General features: G+C 34.2%; 1 protein-coding gene across 1 annotated transcript; it reads left to right on the forward strand.

Annotated features, from left to right (window-relative positions):
* The first annotated feature begins 2,198 nt into the window (after positions 1-2,198).
* On the forward strand, positions 2,199-20,948 carry IL22 (interleukin 22). The gene is made up of 6 exons (XM_074267269.1): positions 2,199-2,704; positions 15,318-15,535; positions 16,406-16,471; positions 16,775-16,918; positions 17,960-18,025; positions 20,350-20,948. Exons 2-6 carry the CDS (start codon positions 15,365-15,367, stop codon positions 20,425-20,427), a joined length of 525 nt encoding a protein of 174 aa, XP_074123370.1. The 5' UTR covers positions 2,199-2,704; positions 15,318-15,364; the 3' UTR covers positions 20,428-20,948.
* The last annotated feature ends 977 nt before the right edge of the window (positions 20,949-21,925 follow it).

Raw genomic sequence — 21,925 nt, forward strand, 5'->3', positions numbered from 1 at the left:
TATACCACGCAAAACTGCCCATAGAACTTTATTTAGTACCTCTCCTACTGTATATCATTTAATAATGGGTATTATAGTCATCTATGTATTTGTTTTTCTATGATCAACTTCATGGCCTGTCTCAGCTAAATTTTATCTTTCTTAAAACTTCTTATAGTCCTGCTGGCTGAAGGTGTTTAACAAATGTTTGCTAAATTGATTGGTAATGACTTTCAGTTCCTAGATGAGCCTTTTTTTTTAAACTCTATTTTTGTAAAGGAAAGATACTGGACTTGAGATTTCAGTCAATTTAATCTTTATACACATAATTTCAAAGATCTACTCAATAGAAGAGTGGTGGCAAGGGAGGGACATTTTGTTCATGAAAGTTATAGGAATGGTGATTGATACACGCCATTCAGGAATAATGACAGAGTTAATTTGATTATGGTTCATAATTGTAAAAGTGGAAAGGTGGGGTTAGGGTGGGGGAACAAAGAGTACTAAGTGCAGAGGCAAAGTGGCTTGCTGAGGCCATGAAAAATACGGTTAGAATGTGAAGAATAAGTGAGAAGACGTATCTAGAGCCCACCTACTACCTTTGCACCCATGTAATGTTAAAAAATGGAAGGAATCTTGTGCTATTGTGGGTTGATTATCTATAAAATAAAGGTTGATGGTGGGGTATGGCAGAGAATTGAAAATAGAGGAGAAGTGAATGGATTGCAATCTATATCCTTGAAGGGAATAATACTCATACTGATGAAATCATAGATTCATTGAAGTGGGGAGAATTTATCAGTCTATCTACCTACCTATGTACCTATCTGTATCACATATGTAAACATCTGGGGATTTGTTATGTACCAACAAATGAGTAACTACAGATGATTTCAGATTCAGGGTTCAGTAACTAAAGAGCTGGAGTTTGTCTACTACTTCTAGAAAGTACAATTGAGTCCTGGTTAGTGTTAATAATGAATCCCCTCAAATGGTTGCAAGTATTCAAATTTGTACTATTCGAAGTTATAATTATATGATATATGATGCTTCAACGTTATGGAAACATGAAATGCAAATATGAATAATGAGACCACTTAAGAGACTCACACTTATTTGTCTATAATTTTCAAACTGGGAGATTACATTTCTTTTTTTTTTTAATAGCTTTTTATTTACAAGATATATGCATGGGTAATTTTACAGCATTGACAATTGCAAGACCTTTTGTTCCAATTTTTCCCCTCCTTCCCCCCACTCCCTCCCCCAGATGGCATTTGACCACTACATTTTAAATATGTTAAAGTATAAGTTAAATACAATATGTGTATACATGTCCAAACAGTTGTTTTGCTGTACAAAAAGAATCGGACTTTGAAACAGTGTACAATTAGCCTGTGAAGGAAATCCAAAATGTAGGCAGACAAAAATAGAGGGATTGGAAATTCTATGTAGTGGTTCATAGTCATCTAGGAGATTACATTTCAAGTTCCTTTTTCATACCCAGAACACTGGTTTAATGGGGAAGGGAGTAGCTTCATTATATTTCCTAGAATTCCTATGGTAATTATTGTACTCAAAGGATTTTTCGAAGCTGTAGTTGGAGACTACATATTTCCATTGTAATCAGAAAGCAATTTTCTATTTCAATTGTGCATTAAAATACAATAAACTTTCAAAAGGAAAATGCTAACTTGAGGACTTGTTGATCATTTAGGATTGAATGACAGATGGATTTCAATAAAAAAGTGACTGGAGGATATTTGAATCACCTGCCAGGTCCTTTAGAATTTAATGCTGATGAAAAGTCTCAGTTACAAGAGAGGCAACAATCTCTGAAGCATTAACAAATTCTGTTCCTCAGAACTTGAGATTTGGAAGGGACCTTAAGCCAACAAGTCTAACTTTCCTCCAGATTCAGTAACAAATTCTGTTCCTCAGAACTTGAGATTTGGAAGGGACCTTAACCCAACAAGCCTAACTTTCCTCCAGTGCAGTAACTCTCTTTGAAACATCCTTGAAAGGTAGTCACCCATCTTTTCCTTGAATGTGCCCAGTAGTTAGGAGGGTGGCTGCCCCATTATTGGGTGGTTGTGGTTAATTGAAAATCTTTTCTTCTATTGAACAACAAACCACAGAAGTGGTGTAGTTAAATGGATAGAACTCGGGTCAAGAAGACCTTTGGCGTTTACTAACTGTGTTACCCTGGATAAGTGTCCGAGCTTCAGTTTTATCATCTGTAAAAAGTGGACAATAACATCACCCATTTCTCAAAGTAGTTTTCAGCTTAAGTCAAGTCATCAACTATTTTTTAAGCACCCACTATGTGTCAGGCACTTTACTAAACACAGAGGTAGAGAGAAAGGCAAAAACAGCCCTTGTTTTCAAGGTTTTCTTGAAAAATTCATATCTAATAGGGGAGATAATTGCAGATAGCTATGATATGTATACATATAATATTTTGGGTATAAACTCAGAAGGAAGGCATTATCTTTAAGGAAGATTGGACAATAATTCTTGCCAAAGGTAAGATTTTAGCTGAGATTTAAAGGAAGCTAAGGGGCAGAGATAATAGATTGAAAATTCCAGGAATGGGAGACAACCATTGAAAAAACGCAGTGTAGGGCTATCCCTACATGGTATAAAAGGAGCAGCGAGAGAGACGAGTGTCATATCGAACAGTTCCTGAAGTTGAGTAAAGTGTCGGGAAACTGCAAAGACAGAGGTAAGTGGATAATGAAGGTTTTTAAAACTTTAATAATAATTTTATATTTAATTTTGCAAGTTGTATATGTGTGTGGATGTGTGAGAGAGAGAGACAGATAGACAGACCTGGGACAAAACAGACTTAAAGAAGATCAGCTTGATAGCTGAGATTGTCGAGAGGGTCAAGTGAGATTATGCATGCAATTCTGTGTAAAAGTCGGTTATTATTAATTATTATTACCATTATTGTTAATTTCACTGGGATTCCTAACTATTAATCAAAGTTCTATGCTTTGAAGTAACATAGGATAAATCTACTCATTCTTCCCAATGATGATGGATTTGAAGGTTGCTATTGTACACCTCTTGTCCACAAGTTGACTTTGTCCAGTCTCTTTCTTTCTCCGTCGTTCTTTCTATGCTTTTCTCTCTTTTTGTCTGTCTTTGTTCCATCTTTCTCCTTTTGTTCTCCGTGTCTCTTTTTCTCTCCTCTCTCCAATTTTGTATTTAGTTAGGTTTCTGCTTATTAATTGGGAGAGTTTTTACCTCTGGAGTGCTTGTCCCTTGCCTACAGCTGGGTGACACAGTGGATAGAGTGCCAGACCTGGAGTCAGGAAGACTAATCTTCCTGGATCCAAATCTGGCCTTAGATACTTGCCAGCTGTGTGAACCTGAGCAAGTCACTTAACTCTACTGGCCTTAGTTTCTCATCTGTAAAGTGATCTGGAGAAGGAAATGACAACCTACTTTGCCAAGAAAACCTCAAATGGGGTCATGAAGACTTGGACATTCCTGAAACAATTGATACTTGCCTAGAGTAGATACTTAATAAGTATTGATTACTGAATAGCCTTAAGACTGTACAGAGAAGGTCATGATATGTGCCTGATTCTGCTTCATGGTTCCTAGAATGTCACCACGTGCACTTAAATGTTCATTATAACACACAAAACTATTCTTCCCATAGAGGGAAATTGCCCTGGGTTGGCCAGGTTCCAGTATTGTTTAGCACATACACTATACTCTTTCTTGCTTCTTCATCCTTGATTACAGTCTTCCTCCCTCTAAGGAGCTTCCCTCTTCCCTTCATTGATCCAAAACCTTCTCAACCTTTCAGACACATCTCAAGAAACTCCTTCATGAAGGCTACTCTGATCACATATAACTTGCCTCTGAATGGATATTAAATTTATAGTTAATTTTTTATAAATGTCTGTAGTGGCAGAAAGACTTGTGTTTAGCCCTGCCTGGGACATGTACCAGCTCTGACTCTGGGCAAATTGCTTAAAACCTTTCAATATTCTAGGCAACTCTTTAAGACAAGGAATTGCAGAGAAGGTGCTGAGCTGCTTTGGTAGAGGAAGTTCCTCACCTGGAAGTTTCCTATAGCAAGGAACTCACAGCTCCAATCCTTATTATACAATTCCGTACTAAATGAAGCTTTAATTGCTTTACTGCAGGTCAGTTTTGTTTCCCTAGGCTAGATTTTAAGTTTCTTTTATCTTCCAAAATTTCAGATGTAGATAGTGCTGAGTATTTTAAAAACACTTAGCAAATAATTTTTGATTGATTTAAGGAGAGAAGTGGCCCACATCTAAGAATTCAGTGAAAACTTTTGCTCACATTGTCAGAGCCTTTCCCTACGAAAGGGAAATCTTAAAAAAGATCGTGTCTGGTACATGCAAAGCATTGTGCTACGTGTGAACATATAAAAAAAGACAACAATTTTTTTTTCTTTATCAACATCGTGCCAGGTTTGAAATGAATTTCAATATTACATTTTGTAAATTTTTTAGCAACATGCTAAGAAATTTATGAGTGAATTAATTAGCATTTATTTATAATTAATAAATTTATTAATAATGAATAAATTAGCATTTATTTTGTGCCCACTATGTATGAGGTACTTTCTAGGTGGGGGCATACAACAATGAAATAAGACTCTCTCTCATAGTTTATGATCTATTGGGGTTTCTGATTCTTTAATCTCCCAGCCAGCTTATCTGATCCTGAATCCTGTTATTTCAGACTAAGTAATATGTCTTGAGCTTGTGAATTCAACTAGTCTATTTTAATAAATTGATTTGATCATGGAGATCAAATTCAGGTGAGATTTTACCTCAGCTTTGCTGATCAACTACTGCCTTCAGAAAATTGAAGGAAGTATTTGAATGTTGGACCGTAATTAGTACAAGCTTACCAAATCACACCATGTAAGTGTGTGCCTCCCCTATAGGTGTGTAGGCTACTTCACAGATATTTAAAACCTTTGGCCCCTTTGTGTGATGTGTCAAGCCAATTCCCATATTTCTGTCCCTTGTGTAAATAATGTCAGTTCTATTCCTTTCTCACCTCCCCCAAATTCAGATGCAATTAGTTGTAATGACAATATTTTGAGGGGTTATAAATGAATTTGTTTCTTGTGACTTTGTACAGCCAATTCTTAGCTAAATGCTCTGGAATTTTTTTTTAAAGGACTTTCCAATCTAGTCCAGGAAGGCAGAAATGACATAAATGGAATAAGAGCAACTAATTATGCCCATCGGCCATTTCTGTTCATAAAATTGTAGAAACAGAGAGGAATGAATATCCAAGGTTATGCAGGCCAACCCAACCTTTTCCTCTCCTGGCCCCTCACTTCTCAGATGAAGAAACTGAGGCTCAAGAGTGGAAAGTAGAACTCTGATCTGTTTTTTGTGGGTTCAATTAAATGAAAGAAGGAAGTGTATGTGGGTCTTGAGGTAGAGTAATGCTGACTTCCAGTTCTTTCCCCCCTATCCTCCTCATTTTACAAGTCATTGTCGAGAACACTAAACCACCAGGGTGAATCAGGGGAATCCCAATAGGCAGCTTTTTGTCTCCAACCATGCTTTCATTGGGTCACTGGTGAGGAGTTTTCTGGGACATCCTGGGGAGTAAATGGAGGGAATTAGGCCTATATGTAAGGAAATGAGCTAAGGTGTCCTGCAGAACTGATAGTTTATTTCCTCAGCAGTGTAACTACAAATGTTGGGGTACACACATATCAGAGTGAACACTTTTCATCTTTTCTAAATAATAAATATTTCAAAGGCAATCATTGCTATTTTTATGTTAAAAGAAAGCTGTGAATGGAGAGGAGAATTTTATTTCATATCCCCAAAGTCTTCCCCATACTTGGTCTTTCCATCATTAATATGTACAGCACTTCTGTTTAAATGCAAATTTATTATTTAGGAGAAGCATCAGTCAGAAGAACTTACATATATTGGGACACTTACAAATGTCACTTTAAGCCATTGGAAAAATTTTTTTTCCCTCAGAATATCTACCTCCCATTTTTCCTGCCCTTTCACCCTCAGTTATTTCATGGCTGAAACTGGTGCCCCTGCAAGAGGAAACTCCATGCTCCGGACAGTATCAGCTCTGCCTCCCCTTCTCACCACTTTCACTTTGAGTGGGACAGAGCCACATAGGATGAGCAGCAACAGTAGATTGTGTATGCTACATTGTAGATCTCATTAAATTTTCTTTCTTCCCAAACTCAGCCTTCTTCCAAACTTCCCTATAACTGTCAAGGGTACCACCATTTTTCTAGTCACCTAGAAAAGATCCTTAATCCCTGTGTTATATTGTATACCAAACCCCCTCCCCGCCCCGTTATATCCAGTTAGTTTCCAAAATTTGTCATTTCTACATCTTACTTTTCTTTCGTATCTATTTCCTCTTCATTCACCCTAGTATATTCTCTACTGGACTTTTTCAATTACTTCCTAATTGGTCTCTATCTTAAGTCTCTTTCTTTTCAAATCTATTCTCCACCTAATGCTAAAGTGTTTTCCCCAAAGCACAGTCAGTAAACATTCATTTAGCACCTACTATGTGTCAGCCACTTTGGGTACAAAGAAAGATAAAGAGCCTACAGTCCAATGTTTGTGGAGACAACAAGTAAGCAACTATGGACAAACAAGATATAGAAAGATAAATTAGGGTTTATCAACTGAGGGAAAGCAGGAGGGCGGGAAAAGTTTCTTGCAGAAGGTTGGATTTCAGCTGGGACTTGAAGTTAGGGAAGACAGGAGGTAGAGATGAAGAGGGAGTGTTCCAGATATAGGGGATACCCAGTGAAGACCACTCTATTTCTCAATAAATTGTAGTTTTCTCTATTGACTATTAGGATCACATATGATTTTATTTTTAGTCCATATTTTCTTTAATTCCTATTTTTGGGCAAATTTTGTAATGCACACAATTATTTCATATATATATACATATATATATATATATATATATATATATATATATATATATATATATATATATATATATATATATATATATATATATATATATATATATATATATATATATATATATATATATATATACTTTGGAAGTCAGTGAATCCAATCCCTTTACAACCAAAGCTCAGAGATGTTAGTTGATAGGCCCAAGCTCACACAATAAGTGATATTACTAGGATTTGAGTCCAAGAGCCCTATTCTTTCCTCTACATTCTCAGAGTAGTTGTAGTAAAAACTGAATGGAGGAGAATGTTATATAATATGACTCAGATGATCTGGCATTTAGAATATTCTTTACACTACTGTTTCCTAGAAAAGGAGAATTGACAAATCAGATAAGAAGTAATCTTTTAGATTGTAGTTGATAATTTCATTGAAACTGGGATTGACATCGAGGCCTGAGATATAAATATATAAGGATCCAGCTGATAGGTCAGTTATTCAGAGGTCTTTCTCTTCTTCACTCTTTTTTTTTTTTTTTTTTTTTTTTTTAATTTTGGACCCTAAGTATGGGGTGGGGGAGAATTTCTCTTTTCTTCTTCTCATGTTCATGAGCGGTGTCATTTGTACATCAATATATCTCATTCTTGCATTTAAATTTTCTTCTTTTAAATATTAAAACACAATATATTTTTAAAATATGAAATTAGTAATCAACAAATATAAACATTTCAACATCCACTACAATATATAAAGCTGTCACATTGGATGGAATTAGGATCCATAAAAGACCCCAATCACCTAGAACACTGGGCTAACTCTAATAAGACAGAATTTAATAGAAAAAAAATGTATAACATTATACTTGGAATTAAAATATTAACTTTGAAGTATTAGATTGGGAAAAGTTAGCTGGGAAATAATAATTGGGAAATAAATGATAGCTTCTCAGTTATATTGTAGAAAAATTGCTATGTGGGTAAGAATTGGAATAGATATCCCCTGAGCTCCCTTCCCACTGTGAGTCTTTGAGAAACAGTAATGTGTGCATCCTTGGTTGCTAGGAGTTCAAATCCAAATTTCTAGTTGTATGACTAGGCAAATCATCATTTGACTGAGTTTCATCTTCTGTAAAGTGGTTATAATCATAACAGTACCTACCTCCCAGAGTTGTTGGGAGGATCAAACAAAATAATATTTGTATAGTGTTTAACAAAGTGCCTGACACACAATGCTATTTAAGTTAGTTATTGGTACATGTTATATATCCTTATACATAATGATATGTGGTATATATTAGGTATATATGTTTTATATATATATGCATATATATATATACATATATATATATATATATAGTCATTCTTCTTCAAAGTAGTAGAAGTAATACTAATAATTGTAGGAATGGGGAAGCAATGATGATCAGTCTAGAAAGACAGAGTGGAGTGAGATTGTGAAAGACTTTTAAATGTCAAGCAGGAGTTTGTATTTTATCCAAAAAATGGTCACTGACGTGAGTAACATAATCATATTTTTGCTATAAAGATGTCAATTTGGCATTTGTGTGGAGTAGGAATAGGGGCAATGATCCCAATTAGAAGCTAATGTTTTAGAATAATTGGGTCATAAAATGTTAGAACAGGAAGGGACTTTCAAGGTCACCTAGTCTAAGCCCCTCCATTTTACAGATGAGAAAACTGAGATCCTTGGAAATAAAATGAAATAAAATGATCCACTCATTTATATACTCATTGTTAATGGTAGAATAAAAATAAAAATAAAACTATTTTCTTGAGTCATCATCTTCTATCACATGCTTTTCTTGGGTTACTCTATTCTGTGCAGTTTCTTTTATTATAAGATGACTGGGGTAGGTTGAATAAAGGTAGTTAGTAGAGATTGGCTGTGATTTTCAGAATATGAAGTCATCGTTGACTTTTTCGGTGCTTTATTCAACAACCTCAAGCCTGGAGATTAATTTATATATCTAATGTGTGGCCCAAAGGTAATTTTAGGAGGGCTCTGGGGGTGGATGCCAAATGACTAGGGTTAGAGAGGAAATGAATGGGTAGATAGAGAATAGAAGGAGTGGGTGTTGAATGCACCTTCAATGAATATGGCAAGGAAAGGAAGAATAGAGATTGGATGTTAGCACGAAAGGGTTGTGGCAATAAGATTTTTTTTAAGATAGGGGAGATTTAAACTTATTTGAAAACTGAGAGGAAGGAACTTACAAAGAGGGAGAGATTGAAGTTTCTAGAGGGGGAGGTAGTTGGAGGAGTCAAATCTTAGAGGAAGTTGTAAATCATGATTTGCTTCAGAGAAGAAGAAAAAATAAATCTTTAAGAGCATCCTTTTACACAGAGATAATATCAAATTTCCATAGTCATTTTTTTAACATTGGAGCAAGATTCTCTTTATGGTGGGAGCTACCCACTGCCTACCTTCATCTGCACAGATACTCCTCTGCCAAGGCATGGGCAGCATAATTCATTACCAGTCCTCTGTAGTCATACTTGGGCATTTATTGCCCATTTGGAAGCCCTTTCAAATTATTTGTCTTTTCATTGTTGGAATGATCCCTTCACCCTGCATAATTCCTAAAGTTTTTCCTACACTTGATTGCATCTTTCATTGTATTATAGCATAATACCATTCCATTATATATTCACATAATAGTAAACATATATGTATATAAACACCTTAAAGTTTATACAAATTTTCATATATTAATATATATATTAGTTTGCTTGAGATGTAGTTAATAGAGGTGGGGTTTTTTTGTGTGTTTTTTTTTACTGAGACAATTAAGGTTAAGTGACAGGGTCACACAGCTAGGAAGAAGGTGAAATATTTTGCTAAAATATAGTTTCCTTATATCTTTCAACTCATAGCAAAATACCATTATATTATATATTCACATATGAGTCAATATATGTTAATACAAAACACCTTAAATTTGCAAAAGATTTTATGTATATATTAGTTTGCTTGAGGTTTAGTTAATAGAGACAAAGTGCTAAGCTTCTAACTTGCTGTATAGAAGTTAGGTACATTATATGAATGTAATGCAATATTATTGTGCTATAATATGATGAAAGGGACAGGTATAATGAAACCTGCATGGACTTATATGAACTGATACAGAGCAAAGTGAACTGGAGAATAATCTATCCAGTAATTGCAACATTATAAAGACAAATAATTTTGAAAGACAAAAATTCTGATGAATGCAATGCCAAAGTTGAGAATCAGTAATGAAGTATATATGCATACATGTTGCACTTGTGTATATACACACATGTCTATATAATATATATGCACATTTATATATAGGCGTATGTATACATATATACTTACACATGTTAGATATAATTTATATAGTATGTATTATTTATGATATATGTAAAATATAAAATTTTATATAAATTTATATAAAATGGAGATTGAAGTCACCTAATGAGATAATAATTATAAAATATGTGCTTATCACCATCATTATTATTGTGGTTATTACTATCATTATAATATATCAAGCATGTCCATATGAAGATTTCTTATTTATACAGCTTCCAGTGTTATTACTGGAAAAAGATATTGTGATAATGATCATTATGCATGGGAAAAAAATTTTGAAACAGTATTATCAATACAACTGTCAAATTTTGTTCCCATAAGGTACAGGAAGTAGCATGACCTCATGGACAATTTGACCTGGATTCATATCCTTTCCTTCATGTTTACTCTCTCTGTGACTGTGGGCCAGTCACTTAAAGTCTCTGCATGTTAGGTTAATTTTCTAAGACTAGAAACTGTAAATGGGTCTGTGGAAGAAATTGTTTCAATGTTATAGAAATAGTAGAGATTGGCAAACTGTTTTCTTACATCATTTTGCCTTCTTCAAAGATTTTTCCAACTTGGGATACTTCGAAGGAAATTAGGATAATTCTAGAGGATAAAAAAGAAACTTTTCTCATATGGATGACTTTCTTTCATCTTAATGGATGATTTTAAGTCTGTCTTTCACCAGACTTTGAATCAAGACTCCAGGGGTCAGAAGACTAAGCCATCAGGAAGAAGAGAAAGGTGGCTGTGGTTAACAAGTCTGTCCTTTGTGGGCAGAAGTATTATTAAGAGGTAAAGTAGGGCAGGAAGTTGCCCTGGGGCAGTTGAGGTAGACTTAGGCAAAATTGTAAGGTAGATGAAGTTTATTTTCAGAGCCCAGACCTTTATTTATTTATTTATTTATTTTGTCCTTTGCCCAGGAGTATGACGGAGCTAGTTCCAACTTGCTTTTGAGAGCCCATTGTTAAATTTTCAGTGTGAGCATTTGTATCTTAGAAATTGCTACAAATAAGCATTTGATTTTTTTGATTTGTTGCTTGTCTAGATATAAGAAAATACTAGGATTACAAATTAAACTTAAAAATATGAGCTTGTATTTTTCCTCCCAGGAAACCTGCTTGTTTAGCACCTAGTAGCACATTCCTGTTTTGCTCTATAAACGTTGCTAGAGCTCACCAGGCTTAGGGAATGAAGTTATCAATGGGACTATAGGTTATTTTGTTATTATTAGTAGTAGCACTACTAATATTATTACCAATTACTAATACTAGTAATATTGGTAGGAGTAGTATTAAAGGTACTACTACTATTGCTGATAACTCACGCTTATATAGTACTTTAAGGTTTGTACAATGCTTTACATTTATTATCTCCTTTGACCCTCACAACATCTCTACCTTTGTCCCAGACTGTGGTACCTCCAGTCCCTATCTTTTGGGGACACCAGTACCTTTGAGGACTTTCTCTCTCTGGTGGGCTTATTAAAACCTGCTTTAAAGAAGGGGATCTGAAATCAATTTACACCATATTTGAAGAACTTTACTTAATAAGTTTAGAGAGTTTACATGGGATCATAGGATTTTGAGCTGGAAGGAAAATATAGAGGCTATCTAGATCACTCTTCTCATTTTATACCAGAGGAGACTGGGTTTCAAAGGTCCTGTTATATCAAGAGAAACATCTATCAGATGAGATAAAGAATAGGAGTTCTGAATTCTTTGAGAGGTGGAAGGGAGATACTGAAGGAAATAGCTTGCTTGAAGTTGTCCTTGCATTACCTCTCAAGGCATCATGTAGTAAAAAATGGCAACCACAGGAAAAAACAGTCTTAGAGATGTCAATTCTTGACATATCACTTTTAGATCTCTTTTAACCATTTCGACTTGGAAATAAATGTCTAGACAAGGAAACCAAAAAGGCAAGTTCTGCACACAAACATGTTTGAGTGCAGATTGCTTAGTTGTTTTTTTTTCTTTTTAGTAAAGATGCTGGTTTACTTTGATACTTCATAGTCTTTCACCTATAAAATCAATAACTCTCACACATGTAGTTTTTTGGGGGGGATCATTTTAACTTTTAAGTTAGCATTTTATTTTTCCAGATACATGCAAAGATAGTTTTCAACATTCACCCTTGCAAAATCTTGTGCTGCAAAATTTCTTCCCTCTCCTCCTCCCCAAGACAGCAAGCAATCGATACATATTAAATATGTACAATTCTTCTAAACATAGTTCCATATTCATCATGCTGGAAAAGAAAAATCAGATCAAAAGGGAATAAAAACAGAAAAAAAATAAGCAAGCAAATAAACAATAACAACAAAGATGAAAATTCTATGCTTTGATTTCACATTCAGTCTCCATAGTTCTCTGGATATGGTTGGCACTTTTTATCAACTGCTTTGAATCCCTTCATTGTTGAAAAGAGCCAAGTCCTTCACAGTTGATCATCACATCATCTTGTTGTTGTTGTATTCAATGTTCTCTTGATTCTGCTCACTTTATTTAGCATCAGTTCATTCACACACATGTATTACCATACATACTACAATTGACTGCACTTCAGAGAGCAGTTTGTGGTTGTGGAATAGCATGTGGGAAGCCAACAGATAGACTATAGGGATTAGAATAACATTCTTGATCTCATTACTAGAAAAAGTACTGGAAAACACCTGAGTTCAAATCCTGCCTTTGACATTTGCCTGTTACATAATCATGTGCAAGTTTCTGATTTTCTTATCTTTAAATGGGAATAATACTTAACAATTTTTTTTGATCGAGAAAATCAAATGAGAGAAAGGAGCACAAAGTGTTTTGCAAACCTGAAATTTCTCAATGTCAGTTATAATTATGTTTACTAAAGACTAGACTATCAAGGATTCACAGAGAATAATTAAATTTACTGTGAAATGCCTTTTTAGAAACCCTGCTAAATATCCCACATTCCAAATCATTAATAAAAATGTCAAATGAAACTGGACCACCAATCCATATTAGAAACCCGTTGTCTCATAAATAGCATTGTGTCTCTTCCCACGTTTTTAAATTTTAAAAGAGGGTACTTGTTAAACCAAAATGAAACTCTAAGGAGTATAATAAGGAGTATAAATATATTACAGTATTATATACTGTATAAAATGAAGAAAATCAAATGGGGCAGAGGAAGAATGGAGTACCTAGCCTTTCTGGGAGAATCATAAACTATGTGAATAAATGAATAAACAAGTGAATCAGTGTACAAATGAATGAACGTAAAAACAATTCTAATATGCCTATAATGTTCCAAGTTTTGTTTTAAGTGCTAGAGATATAAAAAGTGAGATAATACTTGTGTTCTCAAGGAGCTAATACCCTAACTGGAAATTCAGCTACAGGGCTGATGGAAAGACCTAAAAATCTTAAGGATTTAGTTGTGGTATAAATGGAAATGTTGAAGGATCTTTAAAAAGCATCAATAGGTTACAAGTGGTGCAAGACTCTCAAGTAGACAGTAAAACCCAGGATGTTTCAACTTCAGGATGTTTCAAGACAGATGGCAAGGGCTGGTGGTCCTTCATCTCACTAGAAAGATATTGGTTGGTGATTCTTCTTTCCTCTAAACAGTGTGAGATCCAGATTCACTCTAAGATAAAGGGGTATTTAAAGCTCCCCCCTCTCTCACACACATATTCCTTCACTGAGGAAATGGGAGTGAACTTGAATGTGGAAAAGGAAACTGGCAGAGAGTCTGGGGAGGAGGTCACCCATGATATTTGGTCATAAAACACCAGATATATTTTGACTGACCTGGGGCAGGGGAGAGAAAATGGAGAAAAGGACCCAGTGACCTTTACTTTTTATATTTATTTTTCGCCATACCTAACCACTCTAATATCGAAAAGCCCTACGGTTATTCTCTACTCCCTTGCTCCCACCTCCTCAAATGCAGCAGATTCTCTCTTGTTAGTACCAGAAGAAAGAGAGCAGATTGATTTATTTAAAAATAGTTGTCTCTCAATCATGTCTGTCTACTTTTTACTAGCTCGAAGTTGTTTTAGGCAAATTTTGAATCATATGCTTGAGATTTAATTTTTTATAATAAAACTTAAACCAAGTGCAATGTTGTAACAATGTTGTCTTCAAAAGTCTTCAAATACATGCATTTTTTATTCAGTAACCCTTTCATAATATGGAAAAATGATAAACATTTATCTTGAATTACTGCTTAAGATTCAGGAGGCTTTTAAAAATTAAAATAAACACAATAACTTTTTTCCCAAATAAATTCTTTGTCAATGAAAATATCTCTAAAACAAGACTGCTTACCCTGGGTTTAAAAAAATTGATAATTGAATTGTTTTCCTTTGGAACCTTATTTATTTATTTATTTTAAAAAAGATTTTGTTTTATGGACTTAAAAACATTTTGAGAAGGGAATCTATAGGTTTCACCAGACTTCCAGATGATTCCATGACACAAAACAGATTAAGAATCTCTGTTTTGAACTCACTTGCTGGGAAAATTATTAGCATATAATATAGGTTTTAACTCCTTTGTTTCAGAATACCCCAATGAGATAATAATCTATGAAATTGGTAGAAAAATGAGTTTGCAACCAAAATGCTTACTCAGTCTCTGTGGGAGAGCAAGGGACACTTTTACTAAAACCTGGAATTAATCAAGAGAGAATAATTATTTTCTCTGAAAAAAATTGCTGGGGTTAAAGAATTTCTGGGATTAGTTTGTGAAAGCTCTTCCTGTGTGATGATAAGGACAAGCAAAGGACACTTCTTTGCATCTCAAGGTAGGAAGCCAGGGAGGGGATGCTTTGTGGGCTCCAGTAGTGGTTAAGTTGTTCTTAGAAGAGAATACTGGAAATTAGACAATGTGCTGATGTCATATTTAAATCATAATTTGAAAAAATCAAGACCCTGGGATATATAAAAGTAGCACTTTCCAATGCTCACATTACAACGAGAATCATCTAAATCGTAAGTTAATATTCTTAACTTTGTTGGTCTTTTAAAATTTATTATACTTCACCTTCTGTTACTGATGCTTCTCTATTTTTTTCCTTTAACAATAGATTCTCTTATTTGAGATTGCCCATCACTAGAGATCCTACTGATTACAATGGATACCTCGCAGGGTTTGAAGAACTTCTTTTCCATGAAGACCTTGGCTCTGTGCTTCCTTCTCATGATCCTGTTGGCTCAGGGAGGAGAAGGATCTAACTGCAAAATTCCTAGGTCTATTTTTCTGTCACGCTTCATTAACCACCAAATCTATTCATTGGCCAAAATGGTAAGAGAAAATATGCCCTCTCTCTTTCTCCTGCTGATTAAACATGAAATATTTTCTTTTTATCCCTTCTACAGGAAGCTGTACAATTAGAAATAAAGTTGATTCACAGTGTTAGATATAGTAGAATTCAGGAATCTTTAAGAATTTTATCTTCTCATAGTGGAAGAATCAGGGCAAATATTGGGGAATTCCAAAGTGGTGTTTTTTATACTTTTGGGCTCTAAAAAAATTTATGAGGCACTTATTATGTCTTAAGGCTAAAGATGACAAATCAAGGCAAAACAAAAATAACGAACAAGAATCCCACAGTTCTTACTCTAAAGGACAGTATATTTTATTGGAAGAATGTTGCTAACTAGGTATATACAAGATATTTACAAGTAGATGGGAAAGTTTGAAAGGGGAGATGTGGAAGAAAAGAATGAATCTTGTTGAATCTCAAAAGTGTACAGGTAAATTAAAAGGTGGGAGTGAAAGGTCAGAATATTGCAGAACTGGGGACATCTAGTACAAACGCACAGAAATGGGAGATGGGGTATTGTTCCAGAGGCACTTCAAGTAGGTCAGTGAGCTGAGTCTTAGAATGTGTGGAGCAGGAGCTTGGAAAGAGAGGAAGGAGTCAATTTTTGTATACCAAACACAGAAGCATATTTTGATCAGCTAAAAAACCTACTATACTGGCCTTTGGAATATTTCACGGACAGCTATCTCCAAAGGAATGATTTGGTTCATTGATTCTCCATTCTCTCCCTCACTCCTTGACATTCCCCAATTTCAGAAAGATCTATTACTGGATTTTCTATTTGATTTACTCTCTTTGCTTTATACACTTTCCATGTTACAAATTTCCATATTCTTTTTCCTTTCCAGGCTGGTGAGAATGATTTCGATACCGTCACTCGATTCATAGGCCAAGACATACTGGAAAATGTGAACGTAAGTAGTGGCTACATTTAACATGACATTCTACATACATCCTGGTGTATAGGGAATAACAGTTGGGGGGAGGGAGGAAGGGAGGAAAAGAGAGAAAGAGTATTACAGTCAATGCTTGTTTTATGAAAATTTTTTAAAAAAAAAATATAAGCTCTTTGAGGACATGAAAGGTCTTTCTTTTTTGTTTTTATCCTTAGTGCTTAGTATAATAAGTACCCAGCAAATGCTAGTTGATTTGACGTGGAATGGAGGGATGCTCTGTGTTTATGATCCACTTCAAATGGGGTGAATTTTGTCTTGTAGAAAGAAGATCGCTGTTATGTGATGAAGGAAGTTCTTAACTTTGAATTGAAGGAAGTGCTCTTGACTTTTGATAAAAAATATCATCAATACATGCGAGAGGTGCTGCCCTACCTGAATGATCTGAGATACAAGCTGAACAGATGTGTGAGTATATTTTTTAATTCACTTATAGGACAAACTTCCTTTAATTTCTCTTACCTCTCTCCCCCATTCAGAATTATTTCTAGCATACTTATTTGTAGATTGTCATAGCAGAAGGATTTGCTTTCTCCTGTTAGTCCCCTTAGGAAAAAAGTAGGAAGAGGATATTCTGTAGAGACTGGTTTTGTACTGATATAAATTAGTAATTAGGAGCTGTCCAAAAGTGGAATAGTCTACTTTGGGAGGTAGGAATTTCTTAAAAGAGAGACTGGAGGGTCTTTTGAGAAGGATAAATCAGGGGTTCTTGTGGTAGGGTAGAGTTGTACTCAATGAGGTCCCTTTGAATTCTGAAGCTCTAAGAAATTTCTAGTAAACAGAGGATGAATATTTTTTAATTCACTTATGCTTGGAAAAATGAAATTTAAGGGTGATATACTTACCGGAGTTCTGAGATTGCTCTTCATTAACTAAAATATATCAATGAGAGTGACTGAGGAATCTTAGAGCCAGAAAGTCAAGCAGGGAGAGAGGAAGGAATGGAAAAACTAGAGAGCAGAATGGCAAAATTTCCTAATAAACTCAAGAGATCATAGATTTTGAAATGGAAAGATCTTCCTAAATCATCTAGTCCAAGTCCCCTCATTTGACAGATGAGGAAACTGGGGCCCAAACAGGTAGAAGAACTTGCTCAAAATCACAGAGTGCTAAGATAATGAGTGGATGTTAAAGGACATTCATAAGTATCTTATGATATTATGTAGGCAGGGAACAAATTAAAAATACATTATCTTTATTCCATTGGAAACTTAAAACCATAACAATCTTCTGGGTATGTGTTCATAAGTCATTTAGCTTCGATTGATTATGAAGTGCTAGACAAAAACCTTGGAAAATCTAAGACATCAGTTTAAAAAATGACTGATGGAATTCTTTTTAGGTTTTTAATCAGAAGAATCCTTAACTTCATATTCATAAGGGACATAAATTTTAAGAAATGCCATATTGAATTGATATTGTATTTGACATTGTATTTTCCTTTTCTAGACCTTACAGGGCAATCCCCAAACAGTCAAGACAATAATTGATAATTTGAGGACCAAAGTGGACAAGGTACTAATTACATATATTTATATCTATTGCAATAGTAAAGAGTTTAAAAGGAGGAAGAAAAAAAATGTCTTTTCCTTCATTTGGTGACATCTGATTGTTCTAAATCTGGGGGTCAAAATATTATTAAAAAAAACCTGGGAATGTCTAGTTCATTATAAAGCTTTGTTTAATGAATATTGGTTTGTGTGTGTGTATGTGTAATGTATATATGCACACATATATATGTATGTAGGAATGTATAAAATCTGATAAATCATAGACTGTAAGGGCTGGAAAGAATGTTAGAAATGAGCTAGTCCAACTTGATTCTTTTTACAAATGAGGAAATAGAGGCCCACACTAATTAGTTCCCTTGATTAAACCAACATGGTAAAAGGTAGTATCAGGGCAAAAACTTCTATCCTACCCTTGGATCTTCATCCAAAGTGCACTTATTTTAGCTCAATTTAGCTGAAAGGGAACTAGAAAGCCTTTAACTCCAACCACTTCATTTTGCTGGTGAGGAAAGTCACCAGCTTTTAAATGGCTTGTCCAAAGTTACCGAGGTGGAATTTGAAACCACATTCACTTATTTTTTCCATTATGCTATTCCATCGGGAGCTGGGAGACCATTTATATTTCTAGAATTTAGAATACATACAATCTTTAATATTATCACCATTAACTCGCTTATAAAACAAGTAATAGTGATACATGTCATTTTCCTTTAAAAATGTTTCCAATTTTAGAGTTACATTGCTCTATAAGATTCTCTCCCCCCTCCAAATGCTCAGAAAACAAATCCATTTATTGAGATGAGTTCTGGCACTGTTTACCTAAAAGATTAAAAACATGGAGAAATAAACAAGGGATGGAAGAAAAGCTGGAACCTTACTGTAAGATCCATGTTATAGGAAACATTCCTGAGTTTTCAAGTCCAGCTTACCCTAATACCACATCCAACAACTTTTGTTTTTTATTTAAGAAAAATGGTCAACATGCCCCAATCTTTAGCAGCTGCTTGTAAATATAGCAGAAGGCCAGACCTTCTTTTTGGTGTGGGATAATTTATTAGAAGGAGTAGGAAGTCTGACCTGGGAGTCAGTCCTTGGATACTGGATTCTGAAGGACTTCATTTTTACCTGCTTCAACCACACTGATTAGGAGAAGGCTCCCAAGTAGGAACTAGGGCTCAACTAGAATGAGGGGGGATGGATAAGAATCGTGGTGAGAAAAATGTGAAATTGGAAATTTGGAGAATCGGTTGCCTAGTTAGTTGCAATTTCAGATTTTTTGGAAGTATACCCTGAAGATTTTTTAAACTGTCAAATCTTGCTATGGAAAATCTTCTTAAAACATATTAACTTACATTAATATGGTAAACTTAGCTGATTCTTATGTGGATGACTGAGGATTCAGTGATATTTCATAACAATAATAAATTATGATCATTTGACATTTGGGCTGTGTCTTTATGAGGCATAGGAAATTGGGCTGATGCCCAATCTGTGGAAATCACATTTTGGGATAAAATTACTTGTGCCAGCTTATTTTTATCATCAGAATCTTTCCACTAACAGTTAAGTATGAGAGGAAAACCCTAGTTAATTGAATTTTACTTCATTAATAGAGCTGGAGACTTAAAAATCATATCATGAATTCATTAGCAAAAATAATCCAATGACTATTAATGATGTTTTGAGAATGTGTTCTCTGGAAGAATGGCAAAGTGAATACAGATTAAGGACACAAATAAATTTGAACTTTCAATTAGACAGTAGAAAAATAGAATTCTATTTCTAATAGAAAAAGTGAAATTATAGTATATCTCAGATGATAAATGATAACCATTTCTATATAGTACTTTCATGTTATGGCATGTTGCTTGAAAAACCTGGTGAGATGGATTTTTTAAAAATCTGGACTGTGAGATAATAGCTAAAGGATAAAGAACAAGCATTATTGCTTCGGCTTTATAGATGAGGAATTTGAGACTCAAAGAGCCCAAGTCAATCAATAAACATTTATTAAGCAACTACTATGTGCCAGGCACTATACTGGGTGCTTAAGTGGTTCTGCAGAGTCTGTACCACTCTTTTAGATGTAGTCTATGGCTTTTGGTAATATAATACAACTGCACTTCCCTCTCTTATTCAAAGAATATTACCTTGGACCTGTTTTAAAAGGACTAGAAATTGTAAGCACTTTAAAAAAAAGTTGTTGACTGAATTAATTTAGTACAATAGAAAAGCTCCTTTCCAGTGATCTGATTATTCCATGTCTTTTTTCTAAATTTGATCCTGTTGGTATAAGTCCTAACATGTTCTTGTTTTTTATTTTTCTAGTTGGGAAGTCATGCAGTGATAAAAGCAATGAGTGAGATGGATCTGATGCTGTTATACCTACAAAAATTCTGCTCTTAAAGTTTTCAACAATATAGGAAAAATAGAAAAAGGAAATCCCCGGTTTTGGATGATTGAATGGAAAAGTCAGAATTTTTCCCCCCTCAAAAAGGCAATTGGAAAGTCAAAAGTCTAACATAAATGTGCCTATTCAGTATGTAATCCTGATTGACTGACTTAAGAAGAAAATTCAAATATTATTATTAATCATAGTAGTCTGTTTCTGAGTTCCCAAAGTGAGCTCCTGAAACCTTGCTAGGGATATATATTTGAAATATTAGTTTGGAAAAATGTTTTATTTTTTAAAAATGTATATAATTTATTTATTTAAAATTACTTCTAAACACATTTGATGAACACTTCCCAATCCTTTGGGGAGGGGGCGATTCTTCCTAATGTTGATTTTTTATTTATTAATGCCATGATTCTATGTTTTATTTATAAATACTTCAATGATATAATTTTATTTATTGAAAAAATAAAATATGTTAATTGACAGAAATTAGTAATATATGTAATCATATAGCTGCAATATATATAATATTAATAAATGCATTGATTTTTTTTTACTAATCTGTCTACTGTTTGGTTATTTTTTTGGATGGAATTATTATAGTCTGTGTTCATGTCATTTCTGTCATTCATTTTTTCTGGAAATTTTACTTGGTTTTTAATAGACATGTAAAGACTTCTCACAAGATTGGTGTATTTCAAATAACATTATTTTCATTCCAAATATCAATTTGGAATTATTCAATAAAAGAAACTAATTACATATTTTTGACCCAGTTATTCTCCTAAGAGTTATAAACAAACAAATATGTAAATATAAATATATACATATGCATGTGTCTATGTGTATATATCTATCTATACATTTATGGAGTAGCTGGGTGGCACAGTGGATAGAGCACAAGACCTGAAATAGTATATACATACCCCAGAGAGGTCAAAAACAAAAGAAATTACATACATGCCAAAATATTAATTGTAAAACTATATAATATATAAAATTAATTATAAAATATAAAATAATTGTATATATAATAATTATATATATATATGTAAATAAAACTATAGTAGGAAAGAACTGGAAACAAAGTAGTAAATTGGCTGAAGAATGTTTAGATCAAAACCTTAAATTTTATGGTATTTGAGATGAATGGAATATTATTATGTAGTTAAAATGATCAATATGAAGAAATCAGGGAAGTATGAAAGATTAAAATGAATTGATATTGTTTGAAGAGGTTTGAAGAGGACCAGTGACATCATGAAGTAACTTGCTTGTGAAATGGATTTAAGTGAGACAGATTTGCACAAAGTCCTTATTCTGCCTTCAAGAGTTATCTAAGACAAAATTCAAGAGGACTAGCAATGGTCCAGGATGCAATCATCGACTCTTGGTGTTTTTGATTCCTGCCCAAACTCTAAACATTCCACAGCTGCCTTCATGGCTATTGGAGCAAATTATTCTCATCTAGCCATTGCACAGGGGGGAGTATTCACATGCTTAGGG

The sequence above is a fragment of the Sminthopsis crassicaudata genome, chromosome 5, assembly GCF_048593235.1.
Source record: "Sminthopsis crassicaudata isolate SCR6 chromosome 5, ASM4859323v1, whole genome shotgun sequence".
In the NCBI taxonomy this organism is placed as follows: domain Eukaryota; kingdom Metazoa; phylum Chordata; class Mammalia; order Dasyuromorphia; family Dasyuridae; genus Sminthopsis; species Sminthopsis crassicaudata.